Below are 22,775 nucleotides of genomic sequence, written 5' to 3' on the forward strand. Positions count from 1 at the left end.
CAAAATTACAGAGCAAACAAGAAAAATGAAGCATTGAGAGACATTTACCTTTAGGAAAGGGATGACAAACGGCCTCAAGGGGAAATTAGTGGCCTCTTGTAGTCTGGAATGGAACTCTTCAATAGTGACTGTGGAGTTCTGATGAAAGGAGAAGGTTGGTGTCATTAGCTGATGCTTTTTTTTTTTCTTCCTTTCAGTTTTTGTGAACACAATGTGCTCAAACATACACAGTAAACACACCGTGTACATACCACTAGAGCTAGGACCAAGTTTCGCACACTCTCTCCAATTTCAGGTGATATGTCGTTGCCAAATTGTTGCAGTGTGGTGAGAAAACGCTTCAGCTTACTAAGCTGCCTGGCACCACATGTGGCTGGGAGCTGCTGGTTGGCAAGTGAAGAGGAAGAGGAAGAGGATGGTCCATTGCTATATCGCTGTGGTGGGGAGGGGATGGCGTTGAGGGTGGGCGGGGAATGGTTCATCCCATTGGTCACTGCAGAAGGAATTAAAATAATAATAATTTAGTCTTAGAAAACAAATAAAAACAAACATCACAAACAGTAATTATTAACCCACTTCTGGTTTACAAAAGCATTCAACATTAAAAAGCACACTATTTGTTTAAAAAAAAAAACAACAACTTTAAAATAGATCTAAAGCTCTAAAAGTCTAAAGTATTTTTTAAATGAGGAAAGTACAGAGGCTGTCTTTATAAACTATGGCAGATATGAGTGAGGTGATGAATTGTGGAACACACACAGAGTGAATGTGCATATTACAACAGATGTGAAACAGGGGAAAGCTGTCTGCCAGTTTTGTAGAACGGGCTGTGTGCATAATACTCACATGCTGTGGACGAGAAGGCAGCAGGCCGAGGGCCGCTGGGGTTGACTGAGGGTAGAGGGGGCATGGCGGACACGGCCGGTCTGGAATGAGTCTTTACATCCACTGGAGAACCGGGCATGGCAAGAACCTTCTTCTCTCCACTGTCTGGATGACAAACAGACAGAGATTTTGTGCGTTCAGTAATATTCCTTGATTAAATTATGAGCTATTATTCATCATTTTAAACTCACAGAACTTTCAGAATAGTTTCACACCAACAGTTGTGAAATATACTTTACAAGGTAAGAATTCAGCCAAAAGTCAAGTTGCTCTAAATGCTTAGAGAGGTCAAGGATGTCCTATTTTATAAACATCACTTTAGTGTTATTTGGCAAACTGGCAGTATTCTTTTTACTGAAAAATTGTTCTTGTGAAATACCTGAGTTCCAAGCTCTATGTGAGTCATTAGGAATATTTAAACCACACAAACTCTCACTGCGTATAACAAGTGAAAGCAATTTGAAAGTATTTATTTGACCTTATCCCTCAGGACCACAGCAGAAACAACAAAAACTTGAGGGCCTTGAGGAACCCCACTCCCATAGTTGGTGGACACCAGATGTCTTCTGCTCTTTCTTACGAACCGTGGAGGCCCCACAGCTGAGGTGCAAATGAACCAGGCTTTGTCCACGAGAAGAATGAACCATCATTGAGCCCTTGGTAAGAAAAGAGCGGCTAGGCTATTTCACGCTCGCTAACTAGCCTTCACAAAAGGCATTGAGGGCTCAGCACATACTTTCTCCCTTTGAATGGACCACCAGGCTCAGCAGTCGTAGATTAGAGGAACTATTGTTCTAGAAAAGAGCCGTGAGAGGAGCTATCAGCTCCATTCCGAGTATATCAGATGACCAAAAATGCTTTTAGAATAGCAGCTAATAGACAAGCACAGATCTAGCTGTCAGAGGTCATGAAACGCTTCTTACGAGACAACATTTCAGAGATTGATGGGCTTTCCTTCCTGAAAAGCCCACTTTGTTCAATGTTTATTCATTGGGACTAATGGGGTGAATGCATGTCTATGAGAGGGATCAGCCTAGGACTGTTGTAAAAGAGAACTGTCTGCTTAGCAATGAAGAGTAAAGTGATTTTAATGCAATTGTCAGCTTTTCATCCATATGTTTTACTCCAGAACCAATGAACAAAGATAACTCATTGAACGATTAGGGCCGGCAATAGAAACGTAAGGCAATGAGAATAATAGGGTCTAGTCTATTCAAACACACGAGAGAACAGCCAAATAAAATCATCTTAACCCAGTGAACTGAACCACCATAGTCACAGGTGTCACACCATATTTAAATACGCACACCCCCCCCCACCCCTCTTGGCTCAGGTGTGAGGCATTTTTGCCTTTCTAGCTCTGCTTCAAATCCCCCATACTCTCTCATAGCTCTTAAGGATGCCCATCTTTATGCCTGAATGGAAATAGCATTTTTCCCTTCCATATGCCCACCTGTTTTCTTCCCAGGAGGCAGGAAGGAAAGAAAGGAGGAAGGAGTGAGAGAGAACATGAGCGAGAGGGATTGAGAGAACGGATGCCAAGTGTTTTGGTTTTGTGCCACACTGTGGGACACCCGCCCTTGCTCTTCATTCTGTTACAGAAATCACTCCAGCACCTCAAGCACACTGCTGAATGATTCAGTGCTAATATAGATGTAGGAGGAATATTTATGTGGATATAAAAGGTACTACTGCTTTAGCTTCTTGGAACAATTTATCAGAAATGTGTGAATTACTTTCAAAGTCAAACAGAAAGAATGCAGACTTAGCTATAAACTATGCACTCTATATATGCATAATATCTGATTCTTTTAGCATAGGCAGATTAGTTCTTCAGTAAATATTTTTAAAATGTTGGCAATGGGCAGACATTCACATCTGATTTTAAATGCATTAAACTGATTTTTGAGGAGGTATTTATTGTACTGCAGAAGAGCACATTGTTTAAGTGGCAGTTCATTTACTGCCTTTGAAACCCTCTATAAAAGTGTGCTTCAGTTCTCAATTTCTTCATTTTATTTATGTACATTTCAATACTGTGTGGTAGAATTGGCCTTGAACTGCCATATTGGTGCATCCCAACCTTCAGCTTTGTCTTACAGTGGTGGTCTCCATGGTAGCCTTAGGAATCAGACTGACATTTGCCCAGCAGGAAAGCTCTTTGCTGTGCACCTGAGACTGTTACATTTGGGAGACAAGCACGCTATATTAAACACACACACACACAGATGAAGAGCAGCTGGGTTATGAGTCTATCAAGGCAGTGAGGTGTGCTGAACAACAGGAAGGAACACACTCCTGCTAATACAGCCTTGCTTTATCTGTACAACCCAATATTGATTCACCAACAACAAACAGAGGAAAGTGCTGCTTTGCCTGAGCACCAACTGTTACTCTGCTGCATAAGGGAATACTAACCATTGCGAGTGAGAGAAATAAGATATGCTCAGAATATAGATACAGATAGAGGGGAATGGAAAAAAAAAAAGAAGAGATGGCATCCAATGGAAAGAAGAAAAAAAATAGAAAATGACAGAAAGAGAACATGGAAAAAAATGGAAACACAGACAAAGAACGAACAGGAGTGAAAGTAACAGTACGAGACACTGAATAACTGACTCACAGAGAGAGAATATAAGGGAGGGAAAGAGAAAGACAAGGGACTGGTGGTAAACAGATCACATTCACAGAATTCTATATTGCTGTTACAGTCTGGGCATTGCCCTTCTTTACAACAGATCAACACACACTGCTGAATATTTTAGTTGAATTTTATGAATATTCTGATGAGAACATTTAGGTTGGTTGGACGTCATCTAAATGCTCTGATTCATCACAGGTTTGCTCAGATTTCGCACAGTACAGTAAAACAGCTGGGATTAGCTATTGTTGAGCATCATTTGCATAGTCATAGCCTTCTGCGATATGCGCGTCAGCTCTGGTGTTTGCTGCGAACACACGAAAAATGAGGAGAGATGATGCAAACAGAGTCTGAATGAAAAAAGCTCAATGCTGGAGATTAGAAAGCCTTAAGCGAGACTGCAGAGTACCCGGCCAGTGCTTTCAGATTTGTGGAGCAACACTTTTACAGGCACAGGTGTGCACTTTTGTTATGCAAACCAAGCAGGGCTGCTTTCACCTGTCTTTTGTCATTTAAATCTGCTTGTTTAGCTTCCTCAGTACTCTGAGGGAAGATGAGCCCATAGGCAACAGACCAGGAATTGCAAAGCTACATAAATACTTTCAAAAAGGAGTCTAAGCAGGATGTGACAAGCAAGGAAGGGCAATATGGCCGCGAAATAATATCACGATATTTCAGGGTATTTTTGTCGATAACAGTATTCTTGCCGATATGAACAAATCACTGAAAAATACTTGTATTAATTTCTAAAGCTTTTGTAACAAAATCAATGTTAAATTAATATGAACTATACTCAATTAAACATTCAATATATGTTAATAATATTAAAGGCTTCTTTCATTTCTAACATAATTCCTTCACAAGCCACTTCACTATTTTGGAGCAAATTCCTCCACCTTAGAGCCACTTTCCACCATATTTCACTGTGGCTAAATGACTCATGTAACGATCGTATGCCATATTATGGATAACTGCATGGCATCATTAAATAAACAAGTCTGAATATCACCAATTGTTTAATTGATAATACTGATTTCTCATTTTAAAAATGACAATATTAATCCGAACGATACAATACGTCACAGCCATAGTGACAAGAGTGACATGAAAGTAAAAACCACAATTCAATGGTCACAATTCCAATTCTATAAACACATCCATTAAGAATTATAATAAAAACAAAAATAAAAGTATATAATAATGGGGAATTAATTGCTATCATTTTGAAGCTTGAAAATGTAAGATAATGGCTGACTTTGGTACACACAGGCATGTGTAGAACTCAGTCTTGAATATAACCTCTTCAGAGACAGTTAATGTTTGAGATAAATAAAAAGCTTTGTTCTGATAGATATAAGGATTTGTCCCCATCTTCACTAAAAGCAGGTGTTTTCTCCCCTCATCTCCAACCAGCTATCATCAAAGCTCAACTAGAAATAAAAGCACAAGCTCTCGGTGCACTGCTGAGCGTAACCAAGTCCATAAGAATGAATAAGTGAATGAATAAGTATAGATATTTACTCCACCCGCCCCCACCCCCCCAACACTGGCTAAAGAGCTTAACTTTGGAGCAACTTGCACAAAGAGCTTATTTAAAAAAGGCCCACAACTACCTTTGTCTAAAATGATATACGAATTTCCATTAAAAACACTTGAGCGCTTCCAGACTGGAAAATCATTTAAACACACGATGACAAAAGAGTGAAAAGCCGTGTACCGCCTCCAGGCATCCAGCACACACACACAAACCCCATACAAGGGGGGTGTGGGTGTTCAAAACAGAGCCTGGAGCCATGGCAACAAAAGGGTTAAGCTATCATTTCTTTAGCAGTGTGTGTGTGAGTTGTTCTCCCCATCCCCCCTTTCTCCTGCATCTCTACCATATGGATCTAATGGGGCAGCATGCTGGCAGCTGGAGCCTCCAACAGTCACCTGTGTCCCAGCAGAAGTGTATGGGGGGGGGGGAGAGAGAGAGAGAGAGAGAGAGAGAGAGAGAGACAAAGGAGAGGAAAACAAAGGCTGCACCTGGTGCCTGTCAGTCCAAACACACTGACAATACGCACACATCTGTTCCTCTCCAGCAATGTAGGCGGCCGTTTATGTGAGCACTGCAACAGGTCTCACTCTCCCTGTGCATGTATTATGTACAACTAGTTTGGCCTTACTAATTACTCCAAAGCACAGCCCCTCTTGACCTCACACTTAGTGACCTTATTCAAATGATCTTTATCTATAGCCCATGAAAGCAAAGGGCCTCATCAAGCTCTTCTATAATGAATCACAAAAGGTGATCTGCTTGGTTTCAGGAGCATTCTAACATTCATTTATAGAGGATCACTGACACTGTGGCCCCCAAACCAGACTAGTGGATTTTAGGGTTGGCCCAGAATATTCTGCTATTCGTTCGTTGGGTAGGAATTCGGTTTTTCAGTTTTTGTTAAATGTGGCTTACCGATAAAGGCAACACTCCACTCTATATGTATTCAGCCTTGTCAACATAAGTCTTGAACAAAGCCTAATGCTACAGCAACCTACTTACAACGAAGCATGGCAAAGCTATAGTTCATTTTGTCAGCTTTCACCTCAAATTAGAACACATCCAATAAGCTCTGGTTTATCTGTGTATACTCTGTGCCCTTAGTGGCACCATATGCATAAGTTAGTGAACTACTCAGTGAGCGGAGCCACAGTTTTAAAATGGGCATGTCTTTCTGAACTATAGGGCTGGCCCCAGGTATTCAGATATGTTTTGTTCATTGTGTATGTATTCGGTTTCTGGTTTTTAGATTCGGATACAAGTGTGGCTATTGATAAAGGCAACGCTCCACTCAACCCTCATTCAAGCTCTCCAGCAGTAAAAACAACCCAGTCTCACACCTACTTGTGATACAGTCACATATATAGGAGACTGCAATTTGTGACATAGTCGCATATTTTCGACATTTTATGTGACAATATCATGATCATAAACGAATGGGTAATTACCATAGAAACACTCGTATCCGTGCCCCATGTTATGTGACAGTAACACGAAAACCCTTCCTCATTACCATCCGTTAATACCACTGTCTTATTTTGATTTACGGAAAATATAACGTTACTAATTCAATTTTTGCTAAAATATTGAAGCAAATAATGGCTAGAGAAATGTCCTTTTCAGTACTGACCTTTTGACAATTAGTCAAAATAACGTTACGTGAAAGTAATATTCTTGTTAGAGTTAAAGCTAAAGTAGGACACCAATAATAAGCTCTGCTCAGGTGAAATATTATAATAAAATACTTTATGCCTTTGCTGGAATAATAATCCATGTTATGTAATTTGCATTATGCCTTTTTCTGTGATATGAGTAATGACGCCTGTAATGAGGGAGAGTTTTCACGTTACTGTCACGTAGTATTTGTTTGGTAATTACCCATACACTTATAATTGTGATATTGTCGCATAAACTGTCGAAAATATGCGACTATGTCACGAATTGCAGTCTCCTATATATGTGACTATATCACGTATATCAAGTGTGAGACCGGGTTGGTAAAAACAGTGTGCTCCCTACTCCACTCATTCAGGCTCATCAACATAAAATTCTTTGTGCAAATGAAGCCCAAAACTCAGTGATATGAAACAGCCTAATATGCTAAAACCCACAACGAAAGCAAGGCGATGCCATGGTTCACTTTTTTCAGCTTTGTACCTGAAATTAGACCACCTCCGCCCAAATTGTTTGAATTGTGTATACTGTGTGCACTTAGTCAGCTAGCTAGTTAGCAGGTTAGTGAGCATAGCTAGTGAGGGAAGCCACAGCACAGCCTGGAGAGAGGGATATTAAAGCAGGGATCTAAAGCAGATTTTGTTAAATGAAAACAATATACACCACCCCATTCCCCGAATATTCACTGACTGTCCCAGCCAAAGTTCAGAAGCCCTAAAAATGGTATTTGGGACAGCCCTAGTGGACATACATTCATGGCTAGATGACTGAAAAGAATACATTAGGGTATGATGAAATATTATAGGAACATTGAAAAAACATTGGTTAATGCCAACACATTGTGCTATGTAAACATATGTCAGTAACATTCTAATCAGACCACTGCATTAGGAGTAGATTATTTCTGCACTAGACAGGTTTAGTTGCTCCGAGTGGCTTGTTAAACACACTGTGGCTATGGAAGAAATAAAATAACACAGATAAACATGTACCACTTTATTTGGCCTATATTTGCCCATGTCACAGTGCAATGTATTGTAACTTTTTTCTTCTATTCTCATAATTCTACTTTGGCTAATATTCAGTTTTACTAATCTTGTATTCAGTGTCATTTTATCTCCCCTTGTATTCAATGTGGCATTTTCTCTTGAATGATCCTTTGTCTGTCACGCACATGCTCTGTTCTGTTTTATAGCTGAAGCGGTCTGTTTACCAGGTGTCTGCAGTTCACTACTCATGACAGAAGTGTGTGTGAGATTAAGTAATTGAAGACCAGGTGTGAAACATGCTATTAGATCTAAGGTGTGAATCATCTTGTGACACACGTTGTGAACAAATATGGGCGTCAACACAGTCAAATTGAGTGGAGACACAAACATTCTAATAATTCCTGAAACTTCTGTCATTTAAACTATAATCCACTTTGTTTATCCTCACACACACCAAAAACTGCTACCCTTGTTAATAGCCACACAAAAACGCAAGACAATCCTATAAAAGTTGGACAGCTCTGTTGACTCTATCACACACATGCACAGGGCCAGTTAACGCCAGGTCAAACCCTGGTCCTCTTGCTCTAATTGTGAGGCCCTGGAGAAGATTAACTGACTTTGGTGTTCCCAGGGGGCTCTGGTGGATGGTGGGGTTAATGTGTGCTTTGAGGTCAACAAACGCACCACTGTGGCTACTGGTTGTGCAGTCTTTTTAAAATTTATTTATAGACCTCTAACCTCTTCTCTGGGTCATTTTATTCGTTTATTATTTCAATAGGATGATGAAGGGAAGGGTGTATTATAAGGGATTTTATACATTTTCACTGAACATGTGATGACATTTTTCTCTTTAAGATACTTTTCTACATTTTTAAAGAGTGTAAATATTAAAAATGACTCCTACGAGCATCCCTAAAGATGTTCCATTAAAAACACCTCACAAAATCTCTGGTCACTGAAAATATGCCTGATGCCTTGATGAACCTCGCTGACCCCAAGAGGACCAGAGCCCCAATGGCAAATAGAGTGACCATTACAATGGCTTTATTGAGTACCCCACACACACGCTCATCGTAAACCGGCTGTTTCTGAGCTTATCGGCTGGATCAATAGCTGTTCTGATGAGTGACAACAGTTATCGCAGCTCCAGCTCGCACAACTAATCTGGTACTTCCTGCTGGCTGTGCTGGTCAACAGCTGCCCCATATGTATGTGTGTGTGTGAGAGTGTGTGTCCATACTTGTCTCCAAGAGAGAGTTATTAAAACATACATTTCTTAGAAAAATATAGATTCCAGTTCCAGTCATATGTTTGAAAGCATGTATTTAAAGGAAACTGTAAAACTGAAGAATGCAAGAAAACATGCTCAGAACGACTGGACTCCGCTCTTCCTCTGTCATGGACGGCTGATAAATAGTGTCTGTCCATTCTACACACTGCAAACCTCTGTAAATTTACAGCAAAGCAGACAGCCAGTCTGCAGGGAAAATAACACACTCGTGCACGCACACACCCACCCACACACACACACACTCTGCTGTCAGTCTGACAGTATGCAGCGTGTTCTGGTGTACGTCTGTCAGGGCTTGCCTGGAGATTGTGTTTGTTAAAATTATGCAGGCCTGCAGCGACAAGTCGTCTGCAACAAATGCAGCCCTGAGCACTTTACCAGCTCACTGCAGCACTACGTCCACCAAAGGTCTGGGACATTTTTATGCTACGAAAATCAAGTTATGGAGAAACTGATCAAATTTAGAGTGAATCATGATTTTATTTTTGCCGTAGTAAATTAATCCTCTCAGAAATAGCTATAAGCTATAATCTATATCACCTTCTGCATATTATTATTATTTTTAAATCATATATGCTGGCATTTGCACAACTCTAGCTGGAACTGCAATCCATTTTATTACATTTAATTCCATTGGATTCTTTTCCATTCCACCTGATTATGATTTATTCGTTCAAATCCATACCATTCCTTCCTACCTTATCATAAGAATATGTAATCTACATCATTAATCAAAACCATACTTTAATCTCAACAATAGAAAAACAAACATTTTAAAATGTTTATGGATTTAAAAAATATATATGATAAGATATTTAACATATATAAAAGTGGATCTAGCATAAGAGTTCGGTCCAAGCCATTCCATTCAATCGCAGGCACATTAATAACATCCCAAAATCACTTGTGTTTTTGAGCCTAAATGAAAATACACAGCTAGCAAAAACAGGACATATTAGCTGTACTTCACTGTCTTTATGTAGTTGCAAGGTAAGTAACCGAGATGGTCTGTAAAAGATGGAGTGATGCTGGAGCAGACTGATAATCTCCCTCACACTCAGACTTCCCCAACATGGCACTCTGCTGTGCTGGGTCCAAGCATGTGCCACGTGGATTAACAAACACCAACTGCCACCACACACACCATCAGAAACTCGCACACCAATCAAAATAATACCAGCATGAGACTAAACAACAAGAACAGTACACATCATAACAGCCCCCTATAGAACAGAGTAAACTCCTGTTTAGATGTAGCCCCCATTAAGCCAAACACATCTACTTTAATCATTTCAAATATGACCAGAGCAGACTATTCTTACAGGAGGCAGTGGCTGCAATTTCTCACCCTGGAAGCCACATAAACATCAACATTACTCTTTTTCCTTGGGAAGTGCTTGTAGAGAAGATGCAAAAGCACAGCAGGTTTTGGGATTATTAAAAGTGAATGTATACAAGGAAAAAAATACCACAAACAAATTCATAGTCACACAAAAATCTCACCTCACCTCCTCTCTAGGACTGGTCCTCTGCTTTCTGCCTTAATTCCAAAAAACCCGCGAGTCCCTGAGGTTCGGGTCGTTTTAAGGCTTCCTTTTTCCCCCTGTGCCCTCGTTCCTCTCCTTCATATGTGGGGCATGTGTGTGTGAGCCCCCTGCATATGTGAGCTGAGTTCCTCTCACAGCCGGAGAAACACAGATGGAGCCCAGATGGGTGAAGAGATCCAGCAAGCCTTCTTTATTTCTCTCTCTCGCTCACTCGCTCTCCCACTCTCAGCTTCTACCACTCTCCATTTCCATCCCTCCACTTTCTTTCGTCCTTCTGTCACCCTGCTCTCACCCTTCTTCTACTTGCTTAATCTCAATTACTCTCTCTCTCTCGCTCCCTCTCACAAAAGCATAAAACACAGTCACACACATACACACACACTTCCCTTCTCTTTCACTGCACTCACACAGTCTCTCCTGCTGGGAGAATAACACGCCCACTTAGTGGCTCCCGGCCAATCAGCTGATAATCTATTTAATGTATTTAGTGAGGCGGGCCGGATGATTAACATAACTAATTGTTCTGGCACTAAAAGGTCAAACAAAGTATGTGCCAGTTGCAGGGCAGGGGGAGGAGGCAGGGGGAGCTCCACATATAATGAGCCAATAGATAAGAAACTGCTGATTTCTATTGACGGATCTTTTTTACCTCAAACTGAAGGAGCCCAACTGTGACATCACAGTATTTTTATTTGGTTCCCCCTCACAAAGAGGTTAATAATATTTACTTTTTATGAAAATGCAGACAAAACATGCATTCAAAATACTCTTAAAGACTATAATAACAAGGACAGTCATTTGAGGTGAATATCCACAATTTGATCAACAAAGCACATTGATATTTGTCGTTTAATTTTTTTTTTTTTTTTTTTTTTTTTTTGCATTACATAACAGACTGCCCACCTCCATTTTCTCAACACACTTCACCCAATACCTTATGTCTATTCCAGGTCTGCCCAAAAAGTGGCCTGCAGGTTTGAACGGTATTGGTATTATCTTTTGTAACTTTACATTACCTTGTATTGTCTATCTGGTCTTTGACCTACAACTAGTGTGCTTTGGCACCCCAAGAAGAAATATTTGGACACTAGGGGCCAATGTGGGTGCCTTTCCATTGCATGGTACCCACTCGAGGAAGGAGGTGGTGTGGGAGTAAACTCTACTGATTTGTCTTACCTCATGCATGACTATCCCACATTCAGTTCCAAAACACAAAAACAAAACATGAGAATACACAATGAGTACGCTACGCTCAAGATCACTGATGCCATTGTTGTGGTTTCCAAAGCCTGAGGTTCCCATTAGAGACAGTAATTGCGACACCATTTGATTGAGCTTTTAAATGGTGAACTTTTGAACAGAGAACAAAAAGTTTACAATTTTGCAGATTCCAATGACTTGACAGCAAAGAGAAATTAACATTGACACACACAGGGTGTGTCAAAGAGAAGCAGATGACGAGGAGCTGCATGTTCCCCCGCTGAGTGGTGTGAACTAACCGCTAAATACTGAGAGCACACTCTGCTCTGTGAACCTCCTTAATGACTTTTTTTTTGATGGATACACACTTCAAATGATGTACTATTGTATTGGATGAGTGTGCGCGTGTGTTTGGGGAGGGAGGGGGTGTCGTCTGCTGCTTTAGAACTCCTGTTCTGTTTCACCAGGTGCAGAGCTGGCTCCGTTTCACCAGGTGCACAGTGCACACACACACAATCATTATGAGAGCTGGAGTTATCAGACAGAGATCATCTGCCTGAGTTCACACGGTCCCTCGCTGTCCCCATCTACTTTTAGCAAAATAAACAGAGTAATCAACAACACACACACACACACAGAGAGAGAACCAAAGTCTCCTTTTCATAAATTATACTCTATTCTTACCATGACCATGTTAGGAAGTGTGTGTGAGTGTATGTGAACAATTTCCGTGGAAGCAGGTGTGCATCCGATCTTCGCACAGCTGCACATGGGAAGTAATTCACTTCCCAGGCTGAAACAAGCTATGATGAAACTTACCAACACATGGGACAACACATACACCCATGGTATTACTTTGTGGTATTTTTCTCAGTTGATTACTCCCAACTCTCCAAGTCCACTCACAACACTGAAAAGTTCAGGAACCAAATGTATACATTCACTGCCATGCATTTTGGGAATCCAGCTTTTCCCTCTGGGTCAAAGACAAACATGGAAAAGGGAGGCAAAAATGGGAGTTCTGGACTGTTGTTTGTATATTGACATTTCAGAACTCATTGCTTAACTGATGCTTTATTTCAATACTGCATTAGGTAAAAAAAAAAAAATGCTATGAGAGAACCTGAAAAAACCTGGACCAGCGCTAGGGGAAACTAGCTTTCTTTTAACAACGGAAACAAAGAAAACAAAAGGATTCTTTTAATGCGAAGGTGACTGCAAATACGAGCCATGCATCAAATCATAATCTGAATTATCAAACTATTGCGGGCTACTTCAGCCATCTTGAAGAATATGGATGCAAACAGAAAGGAAAGCAGCTTTTATTCGCTAAACTGGGGTCAGTGCCCATAGCCCTGTGTTAATCTGAGTTTATACTCACTAACTTCATTTACATGTTAATAAAGAGCCCCAGACCTCAACCCTCAGATGTCAAAAGGAGTGAGCTTGTGAGCGAGTGTGTTTGTGTGTGCACATGAGAGATAGCACAATTGAGGGAGGGGAGCGCTGCCATAGAATTGGAGGGGTTGCATACAAAATGGAGTTATTGTGTACCTGAGACCACAATACCCCTTTTAATTGGTAAACAGACAAAAAAACTACTCATATACATATTCATAAAACACTAAACTTAAAAACAGCTTTTTCTTGTTTGTATTAGGCTTTATGAGTGCCATCGCAAATATGTTTACGAACCTAGAAAATGCTAAAGCGTTCATTTCTACTACTGCCTCATTGTTCTCATGTTAACACTGGGTTATGTGGCTACTGTTACCATGTGGTTATTATTACCACATGACCTACATAACTCATGTTGTGTGGTGCTACAAGCATTTCTTTATTAATGCCAGGCTGGATTTGTTACAGAATTGGATCAGATTAATTCAATTTTCCATAGTTCCAAAGAGTCCATATCAGACATTATTGCTGCTAATGTTTTTTTTTTTAATAATATTTATAGGTGTGTGCAAGTGTAGAATATCTTGACACTTAGAGAAGCAGTTCATTTCATGTCTTCACAGGCTGCCACAGGTAGGTTGTTGAGATTCTCAGGGCAGAACGGCAAAGCAATGGAATCTCCAGCTCAAACAATGCCATCTCTGTTTATTACTGCAGACTTCAACATGATCACCAGTCAGTCTGCAACTCATTTGGATCTGGACTGCTATGCACAGCAGGCCTGATTATTGATAGACGTTTGACTATTTGGCATTAGTCAGTCTGAGTGCGTTTGCTGATGCACATCATGATTTTATTTACATCTTTAAATAACACTATAAAAGTCATTCTACAACTATGATGCTTTTTCCAAACCTGGCTCAGTTTCAAGCTCAGCTCTGCCTGTGGAGCCTCAGAGACTCAACTGTGACTTGAAGCTGTGAACGAAAGCAAAGAAATATGCACTGGATTCCATTCAGAAATAATTATAAACATGTTCTCTACCTATCAGCCGAGAAAATGCCCTTTTATAGAATCGGTGTTAATCCTTCAGTATGCATTCATGGAATATTTGGAAAAGGTGCTATACACACACACACTCATGCATGATACTGAAAAATGAGTAAAGGTAGGCAGACATTCCAGTTGTACCTATCCAAAACCTCTATCAGTCCTGCCAAAAAGACTTCTTTCCAACCACACACTCCTCCCCTCCGCACTCCCTCACTCTCTGGGTTTGGAGTGGCATTCCTTCTCTCTGCTCTCGGCTCCAGTAAGTCTGGCCATGCTGCACGCCTGGGAGCCATTAGTTTAAGTAAAGCCCGACGCACCCTGCCCACCCCCACCACACACACACACACACACACAGAATCTTAAAGGTGTATGTGTGGACTGGGAAGAACGTTAAGTGTAGAGAAAATGTGCTTATGTTTTCAGAGAATAACGTAATGGGGGTTTAAACCTTTTTTTTGCATGTTTGGGATAAATACAGTACCACACAAATTCTCATCAGAAAACAAATACACAGAAACAGAAACTACTCAGTGTCTCCTCCTCAGTATTTATTTTGCCTTCATTAAAATTACAGCCTTTTATCAGTTTAAAGTAAATAAATAACCTGCAGCAATATTCTCAGATATTCACAAAGTTCTTCTCCTACTTAAAAGCCTTTCATCCTCAGAGTTAAAGTTGTCAGCTGTTGTAGAAAGACTTTATTTCAGACCTGGAGCAAGAGTAGAGCTTCCTGAATGGTGACAGGGTAGGGTCTACATGGCCTATCATGGCCAGAGGGTTTGCAGTTCTGCTGCAACTTTAGAGTGCCATTGTGGGAACTGCCAATTAGAACTTTTTCTTCTGCGTTTCTGCTTTCTTATGCAAGTGGATTGGTTTTATTTCTTTATTTTTAATCCCCTCAGTGACACCTGAGAAATAAATACTGTGACGCCTATTTGGACTGGAAGTTAAAGAGTGGTCGCTGACTTTTGCGCAATAGTGTATATGGGAGTATGGACTTTCAAGTGTGTGTTAAGGAGACATGCACTTAAAATTTGAGAGGTGGGTCACACGCTCACTTGGCTGCATCACACAAAAGTTTCCACAGCCTGAAGCCAAGAGCACAGATGGGACACACACACACCTTCCTGCCTTACAGTCTTAATTATTACCAAATAACTATTTCCTTCTCATTTTATAAAAAAGTTAAATCAGAAAGCTTTTAATAACAAATGTATTTGTGCCCATCTGAGAGGTCAGTTTCAGCAGTGCACATAAACCAGCTGAATTCTGAATTCAATGCCAACAGTAATGGAGCAACACAGAACACGTATTCATTATTACAACTTAAAGAATGAAAATGCTATTTAAACCATTTAAATCATGCCATTATTGTACATTAATTAAAACTCATTTAACTGCAAACTTGAATCTTGCAATGCATCTGTTAAAAATGAATTTGTAACATTGTATGCACAAGAAAAAAAAAATCTCAATAACAACTGAGAAAAAGAGAAACAAGTAAAGGATAATGGATGGAAGGATATAGGGAATATAGGGAAGAATATATCACTCTGTCCGTCTTAGAAGGATAGAAAGAAAGAAGAAGAGAAAGGTGTATGTGGAGGTTTTTGTGTGCATTTGTATGTTTCATGGAGGGGGTGGGGAGAGGCAAATGTCTAGACAGCATCTCTTTTTATGCAAAGCACAAAGAACTACAGTTGAAAAAAAAAAAGAAAAGCAACACAATATGAAATGAAGGACAAAGAAAGACAGAGAGTCTCTCTCTCTCTCTCTCTCTGTGTGTGTGTGTGTGTGTGTGTGTGTGTAAGAGAGAGAAAGTGAAAGTGTCAATTTACTCAAAAAAACAACCCTTTTGATATAGTCGGTGTTCAAAGAGGACGGTTACACCACCTCTCTCTCTCTCTCTGTCTATTTGTGTGTCTCCCTCTCACCTGCAGTTTATCCTTTAATCCATCTCTCTGCCTCTTGCTTGGCCTCAGGGCAGGAGAGGCAGCTGTGTTATTACCACACACACCCAGACACACACACCTGTGCTGTGCAGGTGGCCCAGCTGTGATGTGGGTTGAGAACACCTGGCTGTAAGGAGAGACAAGGAGAAGGACAGAGAGAGGGGTGTGTATGTGTCGGTTTTGAGAGAGAGAGAGAGAGAGAGAGAGAGAGAGAGAATGTTTCTCCTCAGGATTGCTGGACCTGTGCTGGCTTGTCATGGCCAATCACCCACAATCCCTCAGGCACACACATAAACAGAGAGTACGATGTAAACAGGAACACGCCCACACAAACAAAAGACGTTCTATGCACATCGTACTTATAATACCCACAGAAATATATGAATACCATTTTTACTCTATCTCACACGAGACTAAAGATGAGATTATTGTAGTAATGCAGCTGCTGAGCTGCACCAGGTGAAGTGGCCTTCACTCTTAATGCTTTTGGACAGGGCAGTGATGTTCCTAGAAGAATCAGCAAAAAACACACCACCACCGCACTTATTCCTAAAGCAACTCTGAGACCGTTCTTAACCGAAATGGACGCAGGAGGAAAAAATAAATAAATAAAAAGCAAAGCAACAAATTCCCCACAACATCCTACGCAGTCACAAAATATCATTGTGCTTGACATGTCCACAGAGCTTCAGGAGAGGGAGGCGTGTATCTGTGCCACACACACATTTTTACTCACGCTCACTGTGTCAGCACACAGCAAGAATTCTCACAGTCTGGAGTGAAGGGAATTTTCCTTTTTTTTTTAATAATCCATTGGCCGCTGACAGCCACAGAACAGCTGGCTTTCCCATCGAAGTCTGGGAGTGAGAAAGGGACACAGAGTGGGGTAGGAGGGAGAGAAAGAGCAGCAGAAAATAAGAGAAAAAGATGACAGTGGAGAGAGGAGTGATGGCTTTAGAGAAAAGCTCAAACTCCAGTGTTAAAAAAAAATAAAAATTATATATTATATATAAAATAAATAATAAAAGTAGATCAGAAAACCTTCCACACAAAAATACTACCAAAGTAGTCTCCATTCTGATGCAAAGAAAGTAAATCTACACCACCTTTCCTACCCAAAGAGTAGAGTTAAAGCTATCTTAGTGTTACGCTGCATCCAGGAGATTCTGTCACCTGGGAACTGAGGCTAGGTCAGCATACGAACAGCTTTAAAAAAGACAGAAGGCAGCAATCAGCATAAAGGACAAGCTCATATCCGTGGCTCTAAACTACACACACAGGGCCTGACTCCAGGAGGTCCAGTCTCTCTAATAGCCCCCGTCTCCAGTGGACCGCCGTTCTGGGCAATAGGCGCTGGCGGAGGAGCTGCTACATCTGGATCCCATCTTCCCCAGCCTGTCCACACAGTGCTGCACAACAAGAAACATCTGGCGGAGCTGATGTCAATTACTGCATCACGTTTCCCTTGCCTGGATAAGCTGTTCTTAAAACTCTCTCTCCTTCTCTCTCTGTAGCTAGCATGCACACACACAAAAATAGATACCAGATGAGCGATTGCTAATCAAAGAATTACAGCATTGTCTTATTGTGCACACACAAATATCAGTTTTAACCATTAGAACTGACCCGAGGTTAAATCTTTGAATTACATAGTAGAGATACCTTCAAAAACATTTATTTTCCTTAAAATGTATATATTTTTTCATTATAAATTGTAAGAAGAGGCCATTTTATCCCCTTTTGTTCCACAAGTTAACAATTCCCTGAGGTCTGGGAATGTATGTGAAACGTATGGTTTGGGCGGCACGGTGGTGCAGCAGGTAGTGTCGCAGTCACACAGCTCCAGGGGCCTGGAGATGTGGGTTCGATTCCCGCTCCGGGTGACTGTCTGTGAGGAGTTGGTGTGTTCTCCCCGTGTCCGTGTGGGTTTCCTCCGGGTGCTCCGGTTTCCTCCCACAGTCCAAAAACACACGTTGGTAGGTGGATTGGCGACTCAAAAGTGTCTGTAGGTGTGAGTGTGTGTGTGCGTCTGTGTTGCCCTGTGAAGGACTGGCGCCCCCTCCGGGGTGTGTTCCTGCCTTGCGCCCAATGATTCCAGGTAGGCTCTGGACCCACCGCGACCCTGAATTGGATAAGCGGTTACAGATAATGAATGAATGAATGGTTTGTTCAAAATACCACAAGGATCAAACAGCTCCATTCTCCTCTTTTCTAAAGATCCATGTTCAGAACACACCGCTTCAGCTCCTTCTCCTTTAAATAGGAAAGAGCCACAGCTCAGTTCAGAACGAGAGCCCAGGGGTGAGTAGAAGACCTGTTTCTATTTATTATTATTATTTTTATTTTATTTTTTTTTAGCTATTTTCACTTGGTCCTCTTTCTTCTCACGCAATTAATACTCTTGCTTCTCCAACATCTTACATCCAACTTACATCCAAGCCTGGGTTTTCAGTCTCACAAGAGTGAATCACTTTCTGCCTGGCTGCACTACCACTTCGACTTGTGTTACATGCTTAACTTAGACCACAGCTGGTTAAGTTCAGGATTTTAGCTCATAAACAGCTCTTCACCCAGTCAGAGTGAACATATGTCCAATCACATTCAGCCTTCAATGGACTTCTCTTTGGGAGTGAAGTGTGATGTTAATAACAGCTTATAAACCTTGGTTAACAGAAGACATAACTTTAGTCAGACACTCTACTGAACATATTTGGGAAAAGAGTGCCCAGCTACTGACTTCAAGAAGATTCTAATATAGGAAATAATATTCTAGACTGGACAGTGGAGATGGGAACTGAGCAAAACCCACTCCATAACAAACTTTGCTTGAAATAACAAACACTCAATGTGTGCACATGATTATCAGCGTATTTCTTCATATAAGATATAAATCTCTTTTGTGCTGTTTGATAAAGATCTGTTGTCCTATAATCAAGTTCTCAAAATTGGAAAAGAAAAATTGGTACTGCGCCATCTATAATCCTGACTACAGATGTTACTTGATGGGTTCCAGTTGGGGTTTCAACAACTCATGGAATTCACCTCAATTCAACAACTGTAAACAATTCTGGTTTAAAAATAAATAAATAAATACTATATGTATAAAAAAACACAGGTCAGCTTTCAACTTTTGTTGTTGAAATAACACAGAGCAAGTGTCCAAGTAGAATCACAACATGATATTTTGCACATATGGTGCAGTCTTAGCTGTGAGGCAAGCTTCAACTTCATTTTCAATGGAACATTTCCAATCCAAATGCTTTCTTAGTCAAACACTGGGGCTCAGTATTTGCTAGACTCTAGGAAACTAGTCTCTAGCGGCACAAACACCGGCACATATATATGTACATACAAAGGATTGCAGTGTGCTGGCTGGCCTGATGGCTATAGACTTGGAGCGGCTCTAAGGGGAGAAACTGTGGAGCCGAATGCAGCCAAACCTCTCCTGGCCTGGGGCTTCCTTAAATGCTTACAGCTGCTGGTGCTGGAGGGAGATCCATACCCCAGTCTCTCTCTCTCTCTCCCTCTCTGACATGCACAAACTCTCCCACGCGACCAAAGTGCTGGCCTGCCAGCACTGGAGCCCCCCAGCAGCAAGAGCCAAAACCAATTAGAGCTCTAATTCAAACCTGAAGGGCCTCTTTGTCCGCCGTTTCCTTTCTTCAAGTCAGAGGAAAGGAATCTGACTCACACTCACACATATGCACACATACTGCTAAAATGAAAGGGGAAAGTGATCCCGCTGTCCAAGTGGCCACACATCTCCAGTGTGATCTAATTGAATCAAGAGACAAAACAGCAATAAAGAGAGACGAGGACGACTGAATGAAAGAACAGACATTTTAAGACACTTCATGTGTCGCCTATTTTGGATGATGACATTACTACTCAAAACACACACGGCATCTATGTGGGTATTTAACATGGTCCTACAGCCCAATAATCACCCACTGAGAGCTGTAGGGCCAATTACTGCCCTCTAGTGGTGCTGGCAGCCTAAACAGCACTTCATTATCATCATCACCAGCATCACTGTCCGCATCAGTACAGACCACATTTGTTATTTACCCTTCGGTTACACCCCCGGGGTTAAACAATGCCTTGCCTCAGCCCCAGGGTCCTGTGTGCAGGGTGTTTTGGCATTGATACCCCTCTAGACACACACACACACACACACTCTGAGGCCCCCTGCAGTTCTGTTCTTTAGTAGCAGTAAGGTCCAGATGGTGTGAAACTTTGCCGAGTGGATTAGCTCCAAATCCTCCAGCATGAGGAGGGGACGGGGCAGAGGGAGGCAACCCCCCGCCCCCTCCTCAGACCACTTCACACTGAATAGACTGGAAATGGTTCAAAGGGCTTTGGGCAACTCAGTGACAAGGATAGAAACACAACAGGCTCATACAGTCTCAGCAGACTGTCCACTGACCTACACTGGCAACCTTTTAAAAGTGGCAACTTGAGCTCTAGTGTAGTCTAATGCATGACTGTATGTACAAAAAACTTAACATTTCAAGACATTTCACAAGATAAATATGCATCACAGAACAGTTTTCCTGAAGTCTGAACAGCAATTTCAAACAAAATAAACAAATGCTGTATATTTCCCCCACATACTTCACTGCCCAATTATGCTCTTTTTTTTATAAAGGAACATGCTTTTTATTTTTATTTATTTATATACTGAGCGTATACACAACATAGAATAGATACAAACAGTAGAGCTAGCACAAGTCTCATTGTGTTTTTCTATTCCTTTGTGGGGTTTTTTTCCCTGATGCCCATTTGTAAACATCAGTAAACTGTGAATAAGCTATCATTTCTTTAAGTGTCCCGGGTCCCCCTAACTACAATATATTCTGACTTCAAAAGCAGTACAGGAACGACCATAAATGTGATGTATACGCTCAGGTCCAGGTGAACTATGAAAAAAAATAAATAAATAAAAGCCAACGCAATTACACATTCATCTCCTATAAAAGGTTTCGTCATGATCAGGGTCACAGGGAGCCTAGCCAGAATCACTGAGCACAATGTAGGAACATCTGGACAGGGCACCAGTCCATCACATGGCATCATTCGCACACACACACCTGTGGACGGTTTCACACACGCACCCAGTCACTCGCACACTCACACCTGTGGAAAACTCCACGTACTCACCCAGCCACTCACACCTGCAGACAATTCTGCACAGCTCGTCCACCCACAAGCATTTGGATTTGGATTGTGGCAGGAGCTCAAAGCACTCGGATGAAAGCCACACAGGGAGAACACAACAAACTCCTCATAGCTCAGACCCAGGACCTCAGGACCCTGGAGCTGTGTGGTAGTGACACTGCCTACAGTGCCACCATGCTGCCCTACAACCTCACCTTACCTCTCTGACAACCATTGAAACTCATGGAGCAAAGTTATTGCCTCCTATGGTAATGAGCGTATACTAGATAGATAGATGGATAGATGAATGGCAATGTAAATGTACATATTATTCCAGTAAGTTCATAGAATCAGAGATGGTACAACTGTATTGACGGATATTGGCTGATAATATTTCGTTAGTTGTGAGAGAGGGCGAAAAGAAAAACAAATTCGATGCTGTAACAAATTTAGCCTGAAAAAGAATGTTCACACGGTGTAATATTGTTCTGTACTGAGGTATGGTGTTTGAGTAGAGCGTGGGAGTTTATTTTTAGATGCTTTATTTCAAAACAGCTCATATTACTGCTCAGTAGAGGTGTTAAAAAGAGAAATAAATGTAGGCTACGACTCGTACCAGACGACACTTGAGGTTTTGGAGAAAATATACTGGCAGCATGCCACCGCTAGTCGTAATAGAGGTCTTACGTGTCCTTTTATGAATGTATTATTGACATATGTATAACTTTTCTTTAGTGAAATTCTAAAGGCACTAACTATCTAACAACACTGACTGAAACCGACCCCGAGGCGAACACTCTCCTCAATGACAGCTCAGTAGCTTGGTTTCTGAGAGTGGGATTGTATGTTTTGTATAGGAGACAGAGCCTTAAATGCTGTTAATAACCCATAACTCCTCCTTATATTTCATGAATAAAGTGTAGCCCAGAACACTGTCCTAAATAGTCTCACAGAAACCCCCAGAGATAAAAATGAAGGCAGCTTACACTGAAAAGTCCCCGGAATCCCAACCATGCTCCGCGGCGTATTCGGTTCTCCAAAGCGGGTCAAAAACGACGTCTCAAGGCGCTGAAACCGGACTCGGAGCCGCGCGGACGTTATCGCTGAGGGAACGTGCTCGCCACTGAGCTGAATTGAAGCGCGAGCTGTGTCGTCAGCCCACCATCAGCAGCCCACTGCAGGGGGCGGGGCTTAGCGGATCAACACACTAGAGGCTGTCGCAGCAGCAGAAACTCAGCTCTTCAGTTTGTTTTAACTTATAGCCTCGATAGCTAACCCTGCTGGGCTCGACACCCGCCTACAACCAGGAAAAAAAACACACAGACAATAAATTCAATCCATTCCTACTTCAGCTGCCACGGATTAAGACGGAGAGCTACGCCAACCAATAGAAAACTGAATGGAGATTTCGAAGCGTACAAACACCGCCCATGAACACGCCTCCTAGA

The 22,775-nt window shown here is 41.4% G+C and overlaps 1 protein-coding gene across 4 annotated transcripts in view; it reads right to left on the minus strand.

Annotated features, from left to right (window-relative positions):
* cbfa2t2 (CBFA2/RUNX1 partner transcriptional co-repressor 2) overlaps positions 1-22,775 on the minus strand; it is a 32,753-nt gene that overhangs the window by 9,796 nt on the left and 182 nt on the right. Inside the window, exons 1-4 of one of the 4 annotated variants that reach the window (XM_066665654.1) lie at positions 22,314-22,651; positions 847-990; positions 252-493; positions 49-138 (exon numbers count right to left, since the gene is read on the minus strand). In XM_066665654.1, coding sequence (XP_066521751.1) covers positions 49-138; positions 252-493; positions 847-990; positions 22,314-22,341 — 504 coding nt within the window. In that variant the 5' untranslated portion in view covers positions 22,342-22,651. Of the gene's footprint in view, positions 1-48; positions 139-251; positions 494-846; positions 991-10,523; positions 10,854-22,313; positions 22,652-22,775 lie in introns of those variants that run through there. The other 3 variants (XM_066665656.1, XM_066665655.1, XM_066665657.1) reach the window with 3 other exon arrangements.

Source organism: Hoplias malabaricus, chromosome 3, assembly GCF_029633855.1.
Source record: "Hoplias malabaricus isolate fHopMal1 chromosome 3, fHopMal1.hap1, whole genome shotgun sequence".
Classification (NCBI taxonomy): domain Eukaryota; kingdom Metazoa; phylum Chordata; class Actinopteri; order Characiformes; family Erythrinidae; genus Hoplias; species Hoplias malabaricus.